This window comes from Strongylocentrotus purpuratus, unplaced genomic scaffold, assembly GCF_000002235.5.
Source record: "Strongylocentrotus purpuratus isolate Spur 01 unplaced genomic scaffold, Spur_5.0 spur5_scaffold_11, whole genome shotgun sequence".
In the NCBI taxonomy this organism is placed as follows: domain Eukaryota; kingdom Metazoa; phylum Echinodermata; class Echinoidea; order Camarodonta; family Strongylocentrotidae; genus Strongylocentrotus; species Strongylocentrotus purpuratus.
Window position 1 is genome coordinate 30109469 of NW_022145596.1, and position 22732 is coordinate 30132200.

The 22732-nt window shown below is 37.4% G+C and overlaps 1 protein-coding gene across 1 annotated transcript in view; it reads left to right on the forward strand.

Annotated features, from left to right (window-relative positions):
* The first annotated feature begins 3206 nt into the window (after window positions 1-3206).
* Window positions 3207-22732, forward strand: part of LOC764891 — a 56919-nt gene continuing 37393 nt past the window's right edge. The window contains exons 1-4 of the mRNA XM_030981146.1: window positions 3207-3396; window positions 7347-8677; window positions 12173-12289; window positions 22252-22406. Coding sequence (XP_030837006.1) covers window positions 8571-8677; window positions 12173-12289; window positions 22252-22406 — 379 coding nt within the window. The 5' untranslated portion in view covers window positions 3207-3396; window positions 7347-8570. The remainder of the gene's footprint in view (window positions 3397-7346; window positions 8678-12172; window positions 12290-22251; window positions 22407-22732) is intronic.

Sequence of the window (22732 nt, forward strand, 5' to 3'; positions counted from 1 at the left end):
CTTGCCTCCCAGCTGTAGCTCTACCTGCACCGTTGCTCATCATCTTAGCTCTATAGACACACACACAAAATATTGGCAAACAAAAATAATTAAAACAGGGGGGGGGGGGCTACTGGCGAAAGGAGGTGTATACGAGGCGCGGATCCAGGGGGCCGAGTGGGCCTTGCCCCCCCCCCCATCGCCCAAAAAGAGAGAGAGAGAGAGAGAGAGAGAGAGAGAGAGAGAGAGAGAGAGAGGGAAGGAAAAGAAGAGAAAGGGAAAGAGGAGAGAAAGGGAAAGAAAGAAGAGGAATAAGAAAGGAAAAGGGGGGAAAAGAAGGAGATATGACGGGGCCGAAAGGGCCTTGCCTCCCAGCTGTTTCCTCCCCCCCCCCCCCCCAGTCAAAAAATAAGAGAGAAGGGAGGAAAGGGAAAGAAAAAGGGAAAAGAGGAGATAAAGGGAAGGGAAAAAAAGAGGAAAAAGAAAAGAAGGGAGATATCAGTTGCAATTTTCCGCCAACAATTTGTAGTTCGTGGGGAGGGCAAAAGGCCCTTGCCTCGCCACCCCCCCCCCCCCGAAAAAAAAGGGGGGGAGGAAAGGAAAGGGACATAGGAGAGCTAAAAGGGAACACAAAAGAGGAAGAAGAATTTGTTATTGCCACCCCCAGCAAACCTAAAAAAAGAGAGAAGAGAGGGAAGGAAAAGGAAAAGAGGAGAGAAAGGGAAAGGGAAAGAAAAAAAGAGAAAGAAGAAAGGTAGGGGAAATCAGATGCGATTTTTCTCGCCAACAAGGTGTAGATCGGGGGGGCACTGGCGTACTGATGGGAGGGGGGAGGGGGCGGGGTAACAGATGCTCCCAAATATAATTCAAACTTGGTTTATTTCTAATTCGATACCGGTGATTTACAAATGTTGCTGGAATGACATAATTTTCCGAGATTTTTCTCAATCTTTCGTAAATTATACTTTTTGTATGCGTTTGTTGGAAAATGGCAAATTCCTAACGAAAAAATAGTGACCTGCCAGTCTCACAAATAAGGTATCAAAATATGCTCATCTGACCTATGGAACCGACCAAGGGCCCTAAGGCTGACCCTTGTATGCTAATCTGACGGTAAATTAATGCTTAAAACCCTTGATCTTCTGGGGTCTCTGCCCCCTGGACCTCACGCCAATTAATGTCTTGCCAGTATCAAAATATGTTAATCTGACCGTAATTAAATGCCTAAAACCCCTGAGCTTCCGGGGCTCCGCCCCCTCGTCCCCACGCCAATTCGTGACCTGCCAGTGTCACAAATGGGGTATTAAAATATGCTCATGTGACCGTAATTTATTACCCAAATACCCTGAGCTTCCGGGGGCTCCGCCCCTGGACCCCACGCCAATTCGTGACGTGCCAGTGTCACGAAGAAGGTATCAAAATATGCTCATCTGACGGTAATTTAATGTATAAAACCCCTGAGCTTCTGGGGGATCCACCCCTTGACCCCCCGCCGAGGCTTCGCCCCTAGACTCACGCCAATTTACGCTACGCTCTCCCTGATCGTGAATACCACCCCCGCCCCCCCCCCCCCCCCTACTTAGAGAACCGTTTAGCGGGGCCTGCATTTAAGAGTGGGGTGATGCGTTTTTTTTTGTCTACCCACCCCCCACCCCCCAACCAAAAAAAAAAAAAAAACGTTTTTGCTCATTTCGCCACTGCCGGTGTTACCATTACGTACCAATTTTTGGCTTTCAATTTCGCCCCCCCCCCCTAAGAAATCCTGGATCCGCGCCTAGTGTATACATAAAGCTGCGCCTCTGACATTATCACAGTTAATTTCGCACTGTATACACAATCATAATAAGTATATAGCGGAGGCAAAAGTGGTTCCGCCTATGAAACAAATATCCTGAATTATCAGTTCCAGCTTGTATCTTTTCCTCTTGTTATTCTAACACGATCGCAACTGCTAAGTTCGGAAAACCTAAGGGCCTTATAGATTTCCGAAATTATAATTTTGCTAAGGCAATTTCAAATAGCCTTGTGCGCCACCTTTTTAAGTGTGCCAACATTACAATGAAGGGTTACTTAATCCGAAACGTGATTTGTTGAAATTGCCCTTGATTTTAATATACTATGGACTTGCTCTTCACTTTCGAAAATTGAGGATAGACTTTAACTGATGTTCAGATGATGTATAAACAAATGAAAGACTGGTTCTTATAGAGCATTTAATTGTGTTTGTTAACATATTTATTTCTCCTCTTTCGAGCTCACTCTGATCGTTCTCATTTACTGCTTATTTTACGATATGTATTTTCCCCTATTGTTTCAATGATATTCTAAACAATTTTCTTGGCTCATTTTCATATATATAAATTTGAAATTTCACAATGACTTAGACTTTGATGTTTCTACAACATAAAATGGAATTTATCTCAATCGCATTCTCGGCCTGATGACACCTTTATAAAAAGGAGTATACCTCATGTAATGTTAGTTTTTAAGGAAGAGAGAGAGAGAGAGAGAGAGAGAGAGAGAGAGAGAGAGAGAGAGAGAGAAGGGGCGGGGTAGGTGGTGCTACCACTGGATACGGTGGAGTGCCCCTCGATAAAAAACGGACATTCGCTTTCACCTTTTAAATTACAACATCCTTCAGTTGTAAATGCATTCTGATTCTGTTCTTTGCATTGTTAAAGGTTATTGATTGATGTAGTTTTCCTGATGTTATTGTGAAACATAATTGTTTAAAAGTCTTCCACACACGGAAAACAGAGTAGAGTCGACATTATTTTCCTCTTCCTCCCCTTCCTCCTCCTCCTCCTTTTCTTCTTCTCCTATTTCTTTTCTTCTTATACTTATCATTTCTATCATCAGTTTAATGTTGTTATTTAATACTATGCCATGTGTTTTTTAATAAACTGAAACTGAATATCATAATTATTATCTTTATTAAGTTTTTGTTCTTTTTCTTATCAGTCTGTAAATATTGTGTGCATGTCTGTCGGAGATCCCGCTGGAAATAAGCTCTCGAGCTTTCGTGGGTTATCCTGTTCAAGCTGTTATTCTTGTAGGCCTATATTGTAGCATGTTGGAAGCTTGGCGAATAAAAATCAATCAATCAATCAATCCATAGAGCAGGGCATGTGAGTTAAAGTCTCACCTCCCTGCATAGAGATAGTATATAGGATCTCTATGCTCTAAAATGTAGAGCGCCATCTATTGCTGGGCGTCAACCTCGAATTAAATTTATATTGAACGAGAAATTACGTATCGATGGTGAAGGGAAGCCATCGCATAGCCGCTAGCTTGACAGATGTTTTCAACATTATTGCATCCATTTATCAAGTAAACCGATCGACAGCTAGCTATTCCAATGCAGCATCTGATTCTGAAGGATATATTCAACTAATGGATGATTTTTTTGAAATCCTGGTAAGAGCACATTCAGTCTTCTTTCTAGAGCATGTCTTGAGAGAGTGAGAAAGAGAGAAGTTCGTTTGAATCCGGGAGACTGTCACTGAGTGAGAGTGTGTGTGTACAGTTCTTCTCCCCACCGCACAGCTAGCTAGCACAGCTCAGTCACAGCTGTTCACAGTGCACGCAGAGCTGAGCTGCTGAGTCCTCTTCTCACTCTCATCTCACTATCACTATCACTCAGTTCGGAATAGGTCTAAAAGAATGCAATCACATTCTAGACCGAGGGGGATGTAGATCTAGAAAAGATGATAACCTTGTGCACATGTTTAAACTGGAAGTTGGGAGGGGGAGGGGATTTTTTTAACAATATGGCAAGTGCAAGCACTTGACTTGTTCAATTTCTTCAAAAGAAAAGAGGAAGATTCAAGAATGAAATTGATGTGATGTGATTAGCCTGTGCTGGACAATCACTTGTTGACTGAATCATGTAACCATTTGTATTAATTTAGGAATAAGGCTAAGGGTACGTTCTTGCCAAATTTTTTAAAGCTAGAATCACATAGAAGGTCTATATCAAAACGCCGTTACTGCGGGAGATCGTTCAAGCGATTTCCCATCATCGCTGATTCTCGCTCATTTCAAGCCCAACCACATACCACTGTGCATCACATGGGGGAATTTGACCAGTATTTATAGGTCAACTTCCGAAATTCTGCGTGCGCTTTCTGAATTTGTTTGCGTTCAACTGTGGGCAAAAACAGAAGCAGGCCACGCGCGACGCGTAATGACGGACATGATTGAGATTTGAGATCTCCGTTTCGTTGAAGCAAATATTAGCATTACAAAAGCATCTTTTTCAGCGATTTATTTTTACGTTTTGAAACTTGTTTATTTTTACGACCGATGAAAAATCGCTGAAACGCAACTGTGTTTTAACCTAAACGTCTTTGAAAAACGTGATTCTAGGTTGAAAAACTGTCGCTTCAACACGCCCTAAGAGTATGGTCACTTGACCTACCGGTAATACCGGACACCCTGTAAATCTTCAGAAGTAAAATGATATGCATTTCAAAGGTCAACGTGTAATGACGAGTTGACCTACATGTAAGTAAATGCGCTGATTACCGAAGCGTAACGAGCGTACAGCAGCGCACATTTCTGCTTCACATGCATGTTAATGTACATGTACGCACAAAGAAAATTGCAATTGTTAACACAAAAATTTAGCATTATACAAGAGTTATAATCCTTAATGTGTTTCATTCTAGAATGAGAGCGCAGATGCAATAGTAATATGTAAGGTATTCTGCTCTCAAAGTTTAATGTCCAGAAAGTTCTTATTTATGCCATAAACATGGATTGGGTACCTATAGTTTTTTTTAATTTTTAACGGTGCTTTTTGGTCAAATTGCAGATATAGTGGGTGAACAGTGCAAACACCGTAGCTGAGTTCACAATTGTGCAATTTTTTTTAAAACATCACTTTATTGTTCAAACTTGCACAACAAAGGAGAAGATACAATAGCCCAGGACAATTCCATTTTACTGGGAAATGCAGGGCATTAAAAGTAAATGAAGTGTATAATGTTATATACCGTACATACATCGTCAAAACAAAAATTAACTAATTTTACAACATAGTGAAGACTGAGGAGTTATGGATATTTCTAGTTATTGATGAAATAAGAGGAGCTAAATATTGAAAATTGGTTTGATATATCAACTTAATAAATACGAAGCATACATAATGAGTATTATAAAAGTTTGATTTGAGTTAATGTTTAATACAAAGAGGATTTTGTCAGTGCCAGGCAATGAAAAGAGGCGAGCAATAGAAAGAAATATAAGACTGGTGACAAGGTGTATTTAAACCCAATTTGTGTGTGTGAGTAATTAATCCCTTACATACTTGAAATGCGAAGGGGAATTTTGGTTTCCCATTTATTGGCATTCTTTGAGTAGTAGATGACAAACGAAGAAATAATTCCGGTAGATAGTTTGGATAAATTCTGTCGAACTTGTTTCAAATTGACTGGTTTTCCAATTTCTTTCAACAGCTGCTTTAGCCTTGTCACATTATCTGGCAAAATATGACCTCCAGAGCCGATTTCCAGAGCCGATTTCCAAAGGAAGATACACCACAGAATATCCATTAGCCTCTATATCAGTAACTAACTGGCATATTTGTTCGATTTATATTCATACGTGTGCCTTAACTATATTCATTTCAAAGGGAACTGACAACTCAAGTATGAGGATTTTTTAAAAGTTTTTCCAAAAAACACAAATGTATGGGATGAGGTTGGTTTGGGTACTTGTGGAGATGCCTTTTTTTGTCCATCGCTCTATTTTTAGGTCTGTGTACATAATAGTGTCGCTAAGAGAGGCGATGCCTTCTTGAATAATTTCGGCAAGATACAAAAGTATGTTGTCATGGCGCCAAGTATAGCGTCCCTCGTCAAGTGACACAGGGCATGCGTTCAATACATGGTGTACTGTTTCTCTATTTTCACATTTTTTACAGTTTGCCGATGCCCTTTCACCCCATCAAGTAAGGTTTGCATTTGTACTAAGTGTATTTGAAAGCGAATTCATGAGACATCAAATATGTATAGTAGAAATATATGTTGAAAACTTTTCTTTCAAAGATTTTACCAAAAAAATCCAAACTACACTTAAACCTGTAGTTAAAGATTATATAGCATGTAACAGCATAACAATCGGACAGATCTTTATGGTACATGTTCGTGTAGTCCCATCTTTATGTGACTGGGCTAATTTTTTTTTATCATTTTGATGATCCCAGAACCTTGCAGTACACACCAATACTGTATGCTACTTGCTAGATGATCAACCTTTTCTGATCAATTCCACACTGTTCCTTGCGGAGTAGACTAGTTAAGAACTACACACACACTGAGCATAAAATCTACATGTATAGGAGCACAAAGCCCCAGTCCGACTTGTATTTCGTGCACGCCCTTTACCCAGGGTTTAATGTTATCCTTTATTTTCTTCATACTCCTTCTCAGTTTACATATATTGTATAGAATGCGAGGCAAAGTTTTTATTTTTTTATTTTTTCTAGCTACCTGTACATACAGGGGATTTGTACATTTTAAGAATGTAGGGGGAAAAATCAAAGTGAACCTAGAAATACATCTGATATCATAGTTCTAAGTCCTTAAATCTTGTTCGCATGAAGTTACAATTTACACAATGTTGACATCATAGGAATGTTCTTGTATCTTCATTAGGAAGTGATTGATATGGTTGCTTGTACTTTTTCCATTATTTGTTGTTGCTTTTTGTAAAAAAGTTGGGTTGTCAAACTTTATGACCCAATTGTACTATATCAAATGTAACATGTTTTTTTGGACAATAATTACAGGCTGGTCTGTGTATTGTAAAGAAAGAGGAAGAGCAATGTGAATGAGCATTCATGTTTTTTTTAATGTCTTTGTCATCTTAAAAGTTCTAAGGCTTGCTTGTTTGGAGCATAAGATATATAAGATATAGAAGAAGATTATTTTAATTGGCTGGCTAAAAGGTAATATGGAGCTCTTCAGAAGTTCAGCCTTTTGCAATGTAACCCAAGCAAAATAATTTGTAAGTTTTGTTGATATAAAAAAAATAATTGTCATACATGTATTTCTGCTTTGGTGGAAGCTTAATCCAAATAGTATGTGACTCCCAAGATAAATCAGAAAAACAAACACCTAATTTATTTAGAAAATGAAGATAATGGTAATGATTTACTCAATTGTGTTGTACAATGTTTTTTACAAAAAGATTTAAACAACTTTGAAGGCAACTTTACTTTTGTCTACATGTCCAGAAGCACAGAAAAAACAGAGACAACTTTCTTATTACACTGTAAACAATCATCATATAAAGCTGAATCTTTCCAACATTTGCTTTTTACAGATTTTTTTACCAGTTTTTCATTTTTCTATTTCTTCCAGGTCTAAGGATTGGATCTTCCTGCATGAACAACAGAAGATAATTGAATGAGCTCCAGATTGCTAGAAAGGGAAAGAAGTACATCCACTTTACCTATTAAGCACAAGTACTACCAGTTTAATGTAATTGATTTACTGAAAAAAGGGTTAAATTATGGCTTAACATACAGGTCATTCACACGGCATCCTGTCTGTAATTGCATAAGTTGGGGAGGAAACCACTGAGAAAATTATGAAAATTGTCTTCGTTTGACCCACACCCATCTGAAATTGCAGTCCGGGCTCATCAGCATAATTTATGGGGGTGCCGCTGATACTGTCCAATTGGTGATGGGCAATTGAATTTGTAGCGTGAGTAAGATTTCAATAGGATCACAATCAAAGTGATTCTTAATCAAATTTGGAGTACTCCTGCCAAGGAAGGTTGCGCGGTGGCGCTCAACCCCTGCCGACTAATTCCTTTCAACTTGGGCTACTGCCTCATCCTCGGATTCCAAGCAGTTTATATCATTTCCAGCGATACAGAGGCAAGGATCTAACACAATTACCGCTCCCCGGTGCATAAAACCTGCCAGGAATATTTTATCCACTTTGGCTAATATTACATCAAAAACGTTTTTCAGTATGAAGTTGGCATTAAGCGGACAATAAGACATTACAGATTAGGCAGTAACCGGAAATATCTCATGCTGGAGCTCGGTGGCAATTTGTGTTTCATCAATTTGTGCTCGGAGAGGATTGTGTTTTGAAAAGAGAGGAGTCTCACTGTGTATGACGCGATGAGAGAGATGCATTGCTCCTAAGACAAGCTCTCTTCAGTCCGGACTGACTGCTAATGGGTCATGTGGAGCGTTTGATTAGAGAGATGTAGCAATGTGCGCAGAAGGCTGTGATTACCGATGAATGATGACTGTGTATCTGACAATTCAATCCCGAGGGATCCAAGCTATCTGCTATTTACATGTACATGTATGTGACGTCAACCCGGGAGAGCGATACTTCGAGCTAAAAAACTGTTATGACGATTAAGAAATTAGCCATATAATTAAGTGCTTTTTGATTTATTAGTACTAGTAACGATAATCCTGTGTGACTGATTGTGGGACAAACTCTACTTCTGCATTTCACAATTTTCATCAATTAACTTGCTGATACCTGAAAGGCAATGCATCTGAGTAACTGAAGTGACTATTTGTCTCTGCTGATGATGAGAATCTTGTATTTGTCATGGAGCTTGACGGAGCCAGAGATACATTCCTTACCCGTCTCAACAAATCACTGGAGGTTGGATGGCAGTGCAAACTCAAACAAGATGGACGTCTCTACTATTTAAAGTAAGTTTTAAAATGTGAATTTGTGCCTTTTTATTTTAAAATATGAATTCGTGCCTTTTAATTTTAAAGCTTGTTTGCATGCATTGTAAATGTTTTCTCTATTTTTCTCAACATTAAAAAAAAACAAACATGTTAAGTCCAATAATGTGGTTATAATATCCAGTAAAAGAATAGAACGTTTGAGGAATGAGGATGGATTGATATTGATAACATTACATGTTTTTACCCTTTTACAAATAGGTACATGTAGGCCTATAATAAATGTATTAAAGTTTTCATTCAGAGCTATAGAAATTTTTGAATATGATAGCCTTACATACATGTAGGTTGTACTGATACAGATTTTCTACATTGACAGTGTACATTTTGTTAAAATCATCACGTACTGTAGTTGCACATTTTGCACAATATTTATTTGGCAGTGACTTCAAAGTTAGATGGATCTTCAAAGCATTTGACAGGAAGACTTTGTCTCATTCAGAAAACATCCTGGTTACTGGTTAGCCTACTGTGAATCATTGACTTTTTCTTAATTCTAGTTTCAAAAGGCCTGTCATCATCAGCTCGGGTTTTTCCCAAATTAGCCCGCTATTTTTACAAGCCCGATCTCAAAATAGCCAGCTAATTTGCGCCTCCATCAGCCCGCAGTTGCAATTTGTTGCAATCAGAAAATATCCTGAGAAATCTTTGTCTTGTTTCCAAAATAGCCTGCTATTTGTGGTTCGTCTTCAACAGCCCAAAGACCGAGGTTCGAGCTGATGAAGGCGCGATTTTGTAACTTCGGACTAATGTCCAGAATCACAAAATAGCGGGCTATTTGGCAAAGTCAAGCTGATGAGGACAGGCCTAAAGAGATTTTTTCCACCACCCACACTTGTCAGACAATCACCCAATCTGAAACACTGAAACATAAAGAAATCCCTTGTGCTAGGCTAGATCTTCTAGCTTTTATCTGAAATATCTTGTCCTTGAGTACCCGTACACTGAACATGCAAATTATAATTTTCTCTCACTGAGATTGGGTGTTGGGGGGGGGGGTGGCAATGTGAATTTTCCCTTTTTTTTCCTTTTTTAAACAAAATTCTCAAATTTTGTTAAAACTTAAATAATACAAGAATATATTCTGTTTTGTTATTATGTTGATTACTTGAATAATGCTATATTTTTGTTTGACATCTCAAGTATACAAATTGGAGCATGCCACCATTTGTAATATTGGAGCTCTGTCGATCTGAAATTGAACTCTGGAAAAATTGTTTAAAATTATTGTCAAAAAATGCCTCTTAAGGAAACTTCGATTTTTTAAATTTTAAATACGGAATAGTACACCCATTCCCATAGTATGTACAGCAGACTTTGAGTTACTTACAGAGTAGTTTTTACTCCATACTCTGTAGAGTCTGTACACTGACACCTAAAACAAAAAAATCACGATTACATTTATGGTACATTTATGTGATGCTCATGTAAAAGTATACATGTACCACTAAAAAATACTTGCATTATAGTGCTAAATACATGTACATTGTATAATGTCATTCCATGAATTATAGAGTAGTTTTGTGTCTGGAAGTGTAGACTATTAATCTCTCTCTATTCAAAGAGACCAGTGGCTAGGCTTTGTGGTGGAACTATTGTTCTGAGGTCTCAGTTCAAATCATTCAGTGAAGGATGCTATTGTCCTTTTGTTTGGAAGAAAACAAGAATGGCAGGAGGACTGGGAGGGAGGGGGATTGAAGAAGACTCATTCACTTCTGATTTTAAATAAATGAATTCTGTACTATCCGTTAGTGGCACAGTGGGATGACCTTAAAGAGAAATAAAAGACACCATTGTTGAGAGTTCATGTTAGACAAATGGTGGATAACTGTACAATGTAGTCCCTGTAGGGTTTTTGGAAAGAGGATTTAGAATGCCAGAGAGGAGTAAATTGATAATACCACCTCTGAATGAACAACCTATTGTGTGCAGTGATACAAAAGAATGTGTGGTTTTGACCTTTTAAACTTTGGTTTCTTGGGAAACCTACTTTTACATGTAGGCCTACATGTAGGTCAACATCCATTAAAAGTAGTCGATAAGGAGCTAGGCCTACAGTACATGTATATACTGTACAGTAACTGTCAAGAGGAAGGGTAACAAAGATATGATTTCTAAGAACAACAACAATAACAAGAAATACAGAAGTACTTTATGATATCACAAATCTATCTACACTGTACTGTATGTATGATTTTAATGTAAATCTGCTTTGTTTGGGAGGACCATTGATTTAATTGAGAAGGAACCATATTTTGTAGGCCTACATGCACTGATGAGAGTCATAATCATAATGACAGTAAGATACTGATATCACTATTCAGTCCCTACTGTACTGTTTGTGCTTTGGAGGTGTAAGGACAGAAATAGAATTAGACAATAATAAAATTCAAATCAGATACCAAATTATAAATAAACATAAACTTAATCAAAACTGCTGTTCAACAAATATGTTTTAAGTCTGTTTTTAAATTTGTCAAACTGTGACTGTCATATAATTGTGTTTTCTGCTTTCAGTGTATTCTGTTTCAGTGGAAGCAGAACAAAAAATATGAGAATTACAATTGACATTTTTATAAACAGATTAAGCCACAATGTAGAATCGAAGCTAAAATCCATTGATAGCTCATAAACCTTCAATTGTGTCTGAAATTACAGTTTGGATTATTAAAATCCATTCCTTACAATATGAAATCTTTCCAATTGATGCAAGCTGCAGAGTAATCAAAATGTCAGGGACATCTTCATTGACAACTCCTATTCAAGGAGTACTTGACAACCGTAATAAAACAACTCAGTATATTCTTTATTCAGTACATGTACAATCAAGTAGTTACTAACGTACAATGTAGATGAGTACAGTATGTACACAGCACGTTTCTTTCAAGTTGGTTGTCTTTTGATGGGAGATACAGGGGGTAAATCAAACAGATTTGTATTGTAGACTTTTAATGACTGGAGGAAGAGCTCTACCTTTTAATTAAAAGTAAAATTGGTCCCCTTTATAGTTTATAATGTACATCTTATGCTGTAAACAGATTCATGGGTTATCAGTGGTATACATACTGTACAAGGGCCATTTCTCTGGCAATGAGCCTGAAAAAACAGAAACTTTCGCATATTTTTTTCCTTCAAATCGTTAAGTATGATTATTGCATGTTGAGAAACTTGCATTTTGCTTTAAAAAAATAATTGTTGTTATTTGTGAGATTTTTTTGGGCATATGACTTTTGTATACTGTATCTGAACTTCTGGTCCCCATTCAAAAGTTGTATTTTTTCTGTAGCTTTACAATACTTTTTTTCCAGGTGCTGTACATTTGTAGGTAGGCCTACTGTACACTGTACTTGTACATTTTACATACACATCTACATGTAGCAGTTATGATGATAGATGTACATGTTACATGTACAGTACATGTATATTGGATTGAACAATTCCCTTTTTTACTTGCAGTCACAACAATGAAACATCTCACTGGATTCCCCCTTTGTCTAACTGGTCTCTGGTTGGGGATCTCCCATATGGATGGGAGACTGCTCGTGATAAGAATGGAAAAGAATACTATATCAAGTAAGTACCGGATATATCTTTGTTTTTATTTGACTTTGCTTTCCAGTTTCACATTAAGAATGGATATTCAAATGAATTGGGGATTTCTGTATCCTGTTAGTAATGAAGGAGCAGTTCTGGTAGTGTTGTGGTCTACCGGATACGTCACCGGACTGTGGATGACATGGTTCATGGTTCAAGTCCCACCATGGCACTAATCTCCTTTGGCAAGACATTAATCTACATTTGCCACTCTCCACCCATGTGTTTAAATAGGTATCGGTAGGAAGGAATCCCTTGAATGCTGTGAGCACTAAAAACGGTAGCCTATAGCAGAGTCAGGAAAATATTGGAGCACCTTGCCAGGTGGTGAATAAGTTTGTAATAAAAGTTTCCAATGCTACATTATTATTATTATTTATGTTTAGTCTGCTTAGTAGTTGAACTGTTTTTGTGTTGGTTTGCTGTTGTTTACATACAGAATCTTTGTACATGTACTGGTAAATGCAGGATGAGAAAACTATCTTTAATTGCCTGTTTACAGTCAATAGTACAATCACAGTGTAGATCAATACAATAGGACTCACTCCACTGCAGCAATAGGCAAATGAAAGCTATTAGAAAGTTCAACAACAATACAAGCTACATGTATGCAACAAACAAATTGCCCATGGGATCTCATAATTACTCATAAAACTACCATAACTACCATACATGTACCTGTAGTATACAAATAGTGAATGGCCATGAGTGCAATGGTACAAGATTTTGCACGAGGTGAAAGATAAGAGACGCTAAATTCAACGAGGCGCAGCTGAGTTGAATAGTGAGCGTCTCATCTTTCACCGAATGCAAAATCTTGTTCCATTGCACGAATAAAGGCCATTCACTATTTGTTTTAACCTCGGACGTTTATGGGCTTAAAACAGTTTTTCTGGGCCTAAATCTCAGCAATTTTTTGGTTTGTTTTTAATTCATTAAATTGCCAATAGTGAGCGCGCACTATTAAGCAGGCAGCAAACCATGCGCATACCATGCGCCACGCATACACAGATTTATGTTTATTTTGACGCGGAGTGCAATTTCGTTTGATCCTTTGGTACCATTGCACGGCAACGTCACTTACCTCACCATATACTTTGTACATCGTTAGTGACGTCAGCGTGCAATGGTGCGAAAAGATCAAACGGCATTGCATGGCTGGAGAATAATGCTGTTCAACAGTACTTAAAGCGCATGTCATGTGATCAATAAATGACCAATGAGGTTGCAAGAATCTTTGTAGGCGTTGTATAATCCTGTATACTGGTAACTTTTGTTTTGACATCAGGACCTACTGTACAGGTAGATCTATACAGGGAATCAATTAAATCAAATAAAAGTCATGCTGAATTACATTTACTGTATAACTGTCAAGGTACATGCCCAAATTAAATTTCCCACCTATGTAGAATAGTAAGAAGGAATATAATAGTTCTTTTCCATACATTCCTGTCAAACTAGCTTGCAACCAAGATTCAGAGTAAATACTGCTACTTTTGTAGATTTGTTTGTTTTCTTTGAAGAAGGCACAATGGCGTAACAATAGGATTCCCTTTCTTTGTAGTGTAAGGATTGTACTAGTTCTAGTACAGCCAACTATTGTACACATCCGTACATGTAGTACATGTACATGAATTGTAATCCTGAGATTCCAGGATTATATTAACCCATTGCATACATAAACAGGTTGGTTCCTGTGTAAAACCTATTGGAACAAGAGAATTCAGTAGCCAACAGGTAAAAGAGGGAGACATCCTGAGCCTTCATGAGCCTTCATGAAGGTATAATGTTATAACTGTGTCTTAATCTCAACCTTAAAGAGGCATGTTCCCCGTATTCCAGAGGGCGTTCAAAATACGTACCCGCTGGCGGACGGTGCTAGCTGCCTATTGACACCAACAGAATACGGCTCTTACGCAGATGGCATGTTCCGAATGCCCGGACAACACCGATTATCGCATACATGTGCCGAAGTAATGCCAATCGCAGTTCGGCTCTAAGATTCGGCTGCTGTTTCCGCCCACTTTCGTGACGTCGCGATCGTCAGCGATCAGCTGGCTTCGCGAAGGCAGGCCAGGCCGCGCGTACTTTGATTGACAGCTGTATGCAAATTAGAAGTCGATCTTCGGAACCAAGATGGCGATGACTAGAGCAGCGATAACTACACTGGCGGGAACGTGCCACTTTAATCCACTTAAATAGGAGTTAAAGTAATTATGTTTTCTTAAGAGGATGATTACATTAGTAATCCAAACACAATGCTTTGTGCACATGCATGTGGTACATTTTTTAATGGACAAGGACAAAGAAAATGACAATACAAAAGGCTTTTAAAGCCTATCTGCTCTAGTTTGCCATGAAGTATTAGACCTCCCTGCATGGTCACTGACAGGTGGTTATCTCATCAAATCAGCTCTCAATTAACATTTAAGAAAAGGGGGACCATGGGGGGATCAATGGTCACCACTTAGGCATTGTTTGTTGTGTACATGTAGAGGGCGCAAGTAGCTATACAGTATGTAAGTAGTGCAGTGGGGCTTAAAAGCAAATTTAGAACAGGATCTTGTCTTGTGATTGTGTCATCCTACAAGTAGAGTGCAATGAGGATCACAAATTACTAGTTTTTACATCATTTTTGAAAATACAAGGAAATATATGTAGCACTTTCTCTGCTTACAATGTAAATGTGTACAATGTATATAGTCCATGTATTTCATCTTCACCCCGCCCACTATACCCGCCCACTATTCTGTTACTTTCTTTTCTGTATATAAAATATATTAACGCCACGGTCATTCATTATTTGATATGGACACTTTCCTGTGTTTATCCAGTTATCACTTTTACTTTGATAAAGTACATGTTGAGCAATGAACTTGTATGTTTCTTCACTTTTTTGATAATTTGGCATATTAAAGCTTACACTGTACATCTAAAAGTATTCAACAAAGGCCCTTAAATATAAACTTTAGTACTGGTAATGCAATTGCATTGTGAAAGAAAAGGTGTGGAAAGGATCAGAAACAGTTGATCATGTAGCATGGAAGTATTGGTGTGCACTGCAAGGTTCTGGAGTCATCAAAATCATAATAAATTCGTCCGAGTCTTGGTAAAGTAACAAGCACTGTACACAGAAAGCTATATATGGGACAACACACATGGTGTCGGGGCTAGTACTACCTTGATTTCCTTGTCTTTCTATGCTCATTACTCAGCCAGTATACATTTTCTTCGAAAAATTGTTTGGCACATGTCATTTATTTGTAATCTTGAACATTCAGTGTAAGTTTTGTTTCATTCTGTGAGAATTAATTTTCTTTTTTTTACCAGAACTGGAGTTTATCTTTAACTCAACCTCTGTCCATGTTTTATTCTTGAGTTACGAAAAAGAAAACAAAAAAGACCCACCAAATTTATAACATGGGGTATGAATAAATCTGTTGCTACGTTGTACCTGTACCTGTATATGAAGGTACAGTAAATAACATAAATTATTCTCACTTGAGTGTGTACAGTAGAGCCTAGGCCTAAATGTATTGTAACACAAAAAATACAAGTATATTGTGAGTCGAAGGAGTAGTTCTATGGTCGTGAGTTGAAGGCCTGATAAATATTGAACATTTTCAGCTTGAAAGAATAATCTCTTTAGTTTGTATACAGACAGAGCAAAGCAAATTGAGAGATTACTTGGTGGGGGCTCTGGACAGTAGGCGATTATCATAATCCACACCCTACTAAATACTATAACAAGTATCAATTGTTCCCGCTGCTCCATGTCTTGAAAGAAAAAGAAGAATAGCATTGCTTGTGTCTGAATTCAAGTGTTAAAGCCTGAAACCAAAGAAGTCATCTTTTAGCCTGTTCGGACTAAAGGAAATTTATGTATAAAGAATCATTGTACAGTGAAAGACGCATGTACCGGTACACATATACTTACAGACTATAAAACAGCATCATATACATGTACTAGAAACTTTGTCTGAAGAAACTAATTTTGAAGAGGTGACTTGACATGACAGCTGGCCAATCACCAGTGTGCACTCACTAAGCCCCGCCCCATTTTTCTATACGATATGACATTCAGACTAGAGTTGGACCCTGACTTTTTATTGAGTTTCCATTTGAAACGACGCTCAAATATACGTTTTGTCATTCAATGTTTCTTTACAATATAACGTTCATACCAGAAAAATTCTGGAAGTCTGAACGTAGGGTAAATCTCTGCTTGACTGTACTATGACTTCTTTTTTCTCTGAAGGTGAATGGTTTCAATCAACATTGTACATTGTTTGAATGTGTGAATATGTAGTGCTACTTTTACTTATCACGTGTCAAGATTTGAGGGACATTTTGACTGATATTGCATGAAAACATGTTTGCTACATGTATATAGGCCTAGCTCTAAATCTACTATAAGCCCTGAAGGCTGAATGTCATATTGGTGTTGCAATGAAGCTAAGATTTTGTACCAAAAAGAAGAAGCCAAATTTAATAATAATGTGTGCTACTCTAGACAATTACTGTTTCACTAGTGTGGTTGTTGATAAAAGTAGTAGTACTTTTAAGAAAGTTTAAGAAAATGTTGAATTGGCTATATTAATTGTAATGCTGAATCATCATTCCATTGTCTATTTTATTATTTGTCCATACTGACTTATATTTCAAGATTGTCATGTGTGTCAATTCATGGAGAGACATTAGGCGGTGTCACACAGAAAAATCCCGACCCATCTTGAATAAACCAGATTTTAGAAATCTAGTTTTTTCATTTGAGTCGGTGACAGACAGGCTACGAATAATCCGGATAACTAAAATCCAGATTTTTGATGGGCCATTGCGCACGCGCCGTTTAGGTAGATAAGCATCGTGACATTACACGTTCAATCGAAAGTATGCGCCGTTTAGGTAGATAAGCATTGTGACATCATACGTTCAATCGAAAGTATATGCGCAGTTAAGGTAGATAAGCATTGTGACATCACACGTTTAACTGCGCGCATTTAAACGTGTGATGTCACAATGCTTATTAAAAGGGATTATTTCAACATTGGTGTCAGACAGAAAAATCCCTTCAAAAAAAACCTTGAAAAATCCTTTCAAGAGAGAATTATCTTGCTTCATATGAGGTTTTTTGAAGGGATTTTTGAAGGGATAATTGATGTCAGACAGCCAAAAAGAGGATAATTAAAAACCGGATAACTAAAATTCAGATTTTTGGCCTCTGTGTGACACCGCCTATTTTGATAGCTGACAATATAAAACATTGTCTGTTTGGAGTCAGAAGGCTTTAACTCACATGCCATATATCACACATACACATGTACATGTACATGTAGTACCTTCTGGCTCTGAAGTCTTGACAGATATATACAGTGTATTGCATTCATGAGAAAATCATGAAAAACAGTGAATGTTTACAAATGTTGAGTATGGTATTGACAATTTATTGGTCTGAATCTGAATGAATGTTCTTTTTAATTTTTTCTCCCATTTTTTAAACACATGAATTGAACCTACAGAGTACAGTACACATAATTCAAGCTACCAATACATGCCAGGGAATAATTTTCCTGGTATCGCATCGCAATTTGCTATGCATTTTTGCATGACTGCTATACAAAATATCTTTTACGTAGCAGTTTTCTTCCATAGAAATGTACAGAATTTCATTTGAAATATTTATCCATCGCCTGAAATTGCTAATCAAAAAATTTGAAGAAAATTATTCCCTGCATGCTCATATATACATGTACATGTACATGTAGTTCTTCAAATAATATTAATCACAGCTATGTATATATGTCTGTGAAACAGCTGGCAAACATGATTTCAAATGTCATGGTACATTTTTACCTGTACGTGTGCAGGCATATAATTGGAAAATTATACAATTCTGGTATGTACAAGGTTTTCATTATCCACCAGGTTATATGCCTGGAATATGCAGGTAATAATGAGCATATTTTGATATTTGTTATGTATGGCTGTTGACTTTGCATAATATCAAGTTCTCTCCCCCGATGAATACCTGCACGCTTGATAAACTAAGAGTTAATTTTCCCTGGTATTTTTTGGGGGGCTCATTTTCTCAGTTCAAGTTCAGTGTTCATTCATTGGGCATGGATAGTGAATGTAATTGATCCTATTGTAAATGTTCATCATCCATACTTGACTTTGAGTTCATCTCTTGTTCAGATCAAACACAATCTGTTATCTCGTGCAATAGTCATGGTGGGAATTTTCTTGAATATCCACTTCTCTCCATTTTGTTTTGTAACAAAGTGTGCTTTGTACTTTGTATGCATTTGTGAGAAAGGGAGTGGAGCTTCATCTGAAAAATGATTAAAAATCATCTTCAAAAAGTGATTAGATTGTATAATACCCACATTTTTCCATAATTAGTTTCTTTATACAATATTGTTTTCTAATCTGTACGCTCCCTTTGCTATATATATGAGGATTCTTTATAACATTTCCTTATATAAATACAAGTTGTGTTTAAAATTTGTTTAGTTTGATCAGCCTTCTAGTCTAAATTTTATTTTGTCTGTGCATGGTGTGAGATGCCTCTCCACACTGTCTCACCTGCTGGGGTGAAGCGACAGCCTTGGGTGTTAGAAGTTAAGGTCACCTGGCCAGCACCCCCCACAGAGTGTCAAAAAATGGGTTGCATATTCATGTGGAACCACCCTCGTGGTGTCGGTGTGTCCCAATCTGAAATGCCTGCATGTCAATTATTCAAGGGTGAAAAGTAGACAAGGAGTGGTATAGGACAAGAAGAAGAGAACAGCAGAGATAGTGAGAATGAGAAAGAGAGAGAGAAACAGACAGAGAGGTGGGGAGAGAAACAGAGAGAGAGATAGACAGAAAGTGAGTGGGAGAGAGGCAAACATGTTTAAGAGCCTTACATTACATATTTCAGTCAAAAGAAAAGATCATGAAAGCAAAAGTTTTGTAGAGAGAGAATGGGTGGGGATGTGCTTTGGACAAACAACTTTGATCTTGCCGAAAATCCATGAAGTAGCGTACATAATCCGGAAGATAAATTAACACGAAAAACATACATGCAGTTCTTGGGAAAATGGATGGGTCAGGAGTTTCATGTAAATTGCAATACCCTTGGGAGCCAGCAGAAGATCATGCACATGTCATGTAACCTTTAGTTTCCACTTTCCAAAGGAAAAAAAAAAGTGAAAGATATGACTTTCTTTCGTTAGATCATGGAAATTAGTAGGTCCATGGTTAGATACATACCATAAAGAAAGAAATTCTTTTCTTGCATGATAGAAACAGACAGACAAGTGTTGAAGAGAATAATAGACAGATAATTGAATAGAAATTTAAGAGGAAAAAGGCCAGCCAAAATGATGATTGCAGAAGGTAAAATGGCAAACAAAATATGTTACGGTACATGAATTTGTTAAAGTGATGGTGAGAAGCTACAGGGTGATCAAAATTACAGAACATAGTATGGAGTGATGGAGACAGTAATTTGTTAAATTGATAATTATTGACAGAGACAAAATAAAAACAAAACACTGTACATGTCTAGACTTTGAATGTGTTTTCTTTCAATATTCTAGAGCAAGTCTTGCTTTAGATCCATTGACTGCACCTTTGCCCCTCACAATAAAAGAAAAATAACATCCTTTTCTATCTTGGGTGCTCGTACAATACAAGGTGCTAGGAGAAAGATACCAGCCTTGACACTTGTTACACAAGCCTTTTATGTTATAACACGTTGACGTGAGAAATTTAAAAAGTCGCCTCTAAAATTTTGTAGGGACGTGCAGTCTCCATGTCATATTTCCCACCGTTCATTTGATTGTAATTGCATTATGGACCACTGTCACCACCCTTCCCGCTAAACATACACGTAGATGGAACATGCTCCAAAACCTGTGCAACAACTCCAACTCTAGTCACGAGGAGAAGGCTGTAATTATTTCTTGATGAGAAGGATCATATAATCTAATTATTGGTCATTAAAAGTAGAATGAGAGATAAGTGTGTTCTTGGAAGCGATGGATGCTGGGACCCAATTTTCACCGGATATGGATACTGCGTTCACGCAATGGATTTATATTCTGGAGTCGTTTGTGTTTGCTCTCTCAATCCTCTTGTTTGTAGATTTAAACTGGCAAGTGTGAACACCCATTTTCTACTTTTAAATTGTAGTACATAACATGAAATTAGTATAATCACTTTTTTCACTACTTGTTGTCTTGCCTGTGTAGCAAAAAGTGAGACATACATGTGTAGGCGCCGCTTTTCCGGTTTTGGATTATTTTTTCACAACTTAATATGAGAATTAATATATCAATTTTTGTTATTTGTTCATATTTTTTTAAAGTTATTGATCTTGGTACAAATAATAGTAAATAATTCTGATGATGATTCTTAGTCCATTTAAAATGCTGATTATATTCAGAGGATTTCATTTTTGGGGGCCTGCTAATGGGCCACCCTGCCTATAAATGTTCCAACTTCAATTTGTCATCATATCGAGTTGCGTAATGCAGGTGAGACCGCCGAGAGCGTTTCCCTTGCTTTTAAAATCTTATTTGTTTTTCCTCATGGAATTAATTACAGTTTATAAGAATATTGGATATACATGTATAGGGCCCATCCACCACGTAAGGTGCTCAAGCTGCTCCAATGTTACCCGGCTCTGCTAGGCCTGCTACCTTATCAGTGCTCACAGGATTCAAGGAATTCCTTCCTGCAGGTACCCATTTAACACCTGGGTGGAGAGAGGCGCAAATGTAGATTAATTCAAATGTCTTGCCAAAGGGCATTACTACTACAGCAGGACTCAAGCTGCGAACCACATATCATCAGTCCGACGACATATCCACTAGACCACGACACCTCTATACTGTACATGTATCAAATGAGTTTCTTCTTTGAATTTTCTCTTTCTTTTGAATGTCACCAATAAAATGAACAATAGTCTAATCAAACCTACATGGACATGTATACTGCATGTATTTTAGAGATCTATATTGTACATGTAGATAGTCTATTGTATTTCTCAAGTTAATGCATTAAATAGATTGTCTACAAGTATATATATAGAGTACTTCTTTTTTTATGGAAGGTTGATAAATTCTCCAGAAGAAGACTGAATTTGTTATATCTCATGATATTCATGTTTTGAATTTTCATTGTTTGGCTTTTGAATACCATATGTATTATAACCTATAGATGGATGCATACCAAGGACTTTCAAAGTAATTACCGGTAATATATCACATCTAATTTGGAATACTAGAACCTTGAAACCTTGAAAGTCCATTTCTCGAGATCCCTATTGTCTCGGTTTACAACATAGATTGGTATCAGTTAATGACAAAATGACTCTCGAGGCTTGAAGTATCTCAAATATCATGTAAAATAATCTAATGTAATCCACTGACCTTGTACAGTATGTAACCCACTCCTTCATACATACATACACATGTACATATGTTATGTTCTTTTATTTCTTTTTTAAAATTTAAATCATTGTATTGATTCAATTAGTATTTTTCTTAAATAAAAGTGGCGGGGGGGGGGGGAAGAAAATTCAAGAAATACATGTAGGATAAATTTTACAACATCTTAGTCACTTTTTTTGTTTTCTTCCATTGAAAAATTGTTTGTCTGATTCAAATTTGATAGTTCATGAAAATCATATGTAATGATGTGGGCATTGTAGAAATTGATTTGTATTTCTTTGGGTTAACTGAATCACATGTATCACTATTAAAATGGACAGTGAATGATAAGAATATTAAAGATGAAGGTCTGTTTCTATTTCAGATATGCAGTTTGGACACATACAGTGTACAATGTACATATGTGTCCCTGTTTAATCATCAGTTTAAATGTTACAGTAAGCAGCAGTATTAACATTTTGATGATCTTATCAATGATTCTTTGCCATTCTCACCCTGCAGCCACAGGACGTCCTCCACGACAAGAGAAGACCCCTTTGACCTGGAGGAAGCACCCCCTGAGCAGAGGGATGTGATCCTGGTCAGAGACACCGCCTTGGGTTTCGGTTTCATCGCAGGCAGCGAGAGACCGGTCGTCATACGATCCGTCACCGAAGGTATCTTAATTGTCTTCTGTAAAATTCACGTTACCGGTACTTAATTGTAAAAAATGAATGGGAGATCTGAAATATGGCTGGTGAATATGACTGAAAAAAATGTTGAAATAGATCCGGTAAGGGCACAGATCAAAGAAATCTGGAACTTAAAATGAAAGGAAGTACATTAAAGAGTGCGAAGTTTATATAAATCTAGAGCTCGAAGGGGGGAGGGGTGGGGGGATATTCTGCCCTTTTAAAGTTTAATAGATGCATTTTCAATTTACATCATTTGTTGCATTGGGGATACACAATTGCACATGTACCGGGGTATCCAATTTTCACTT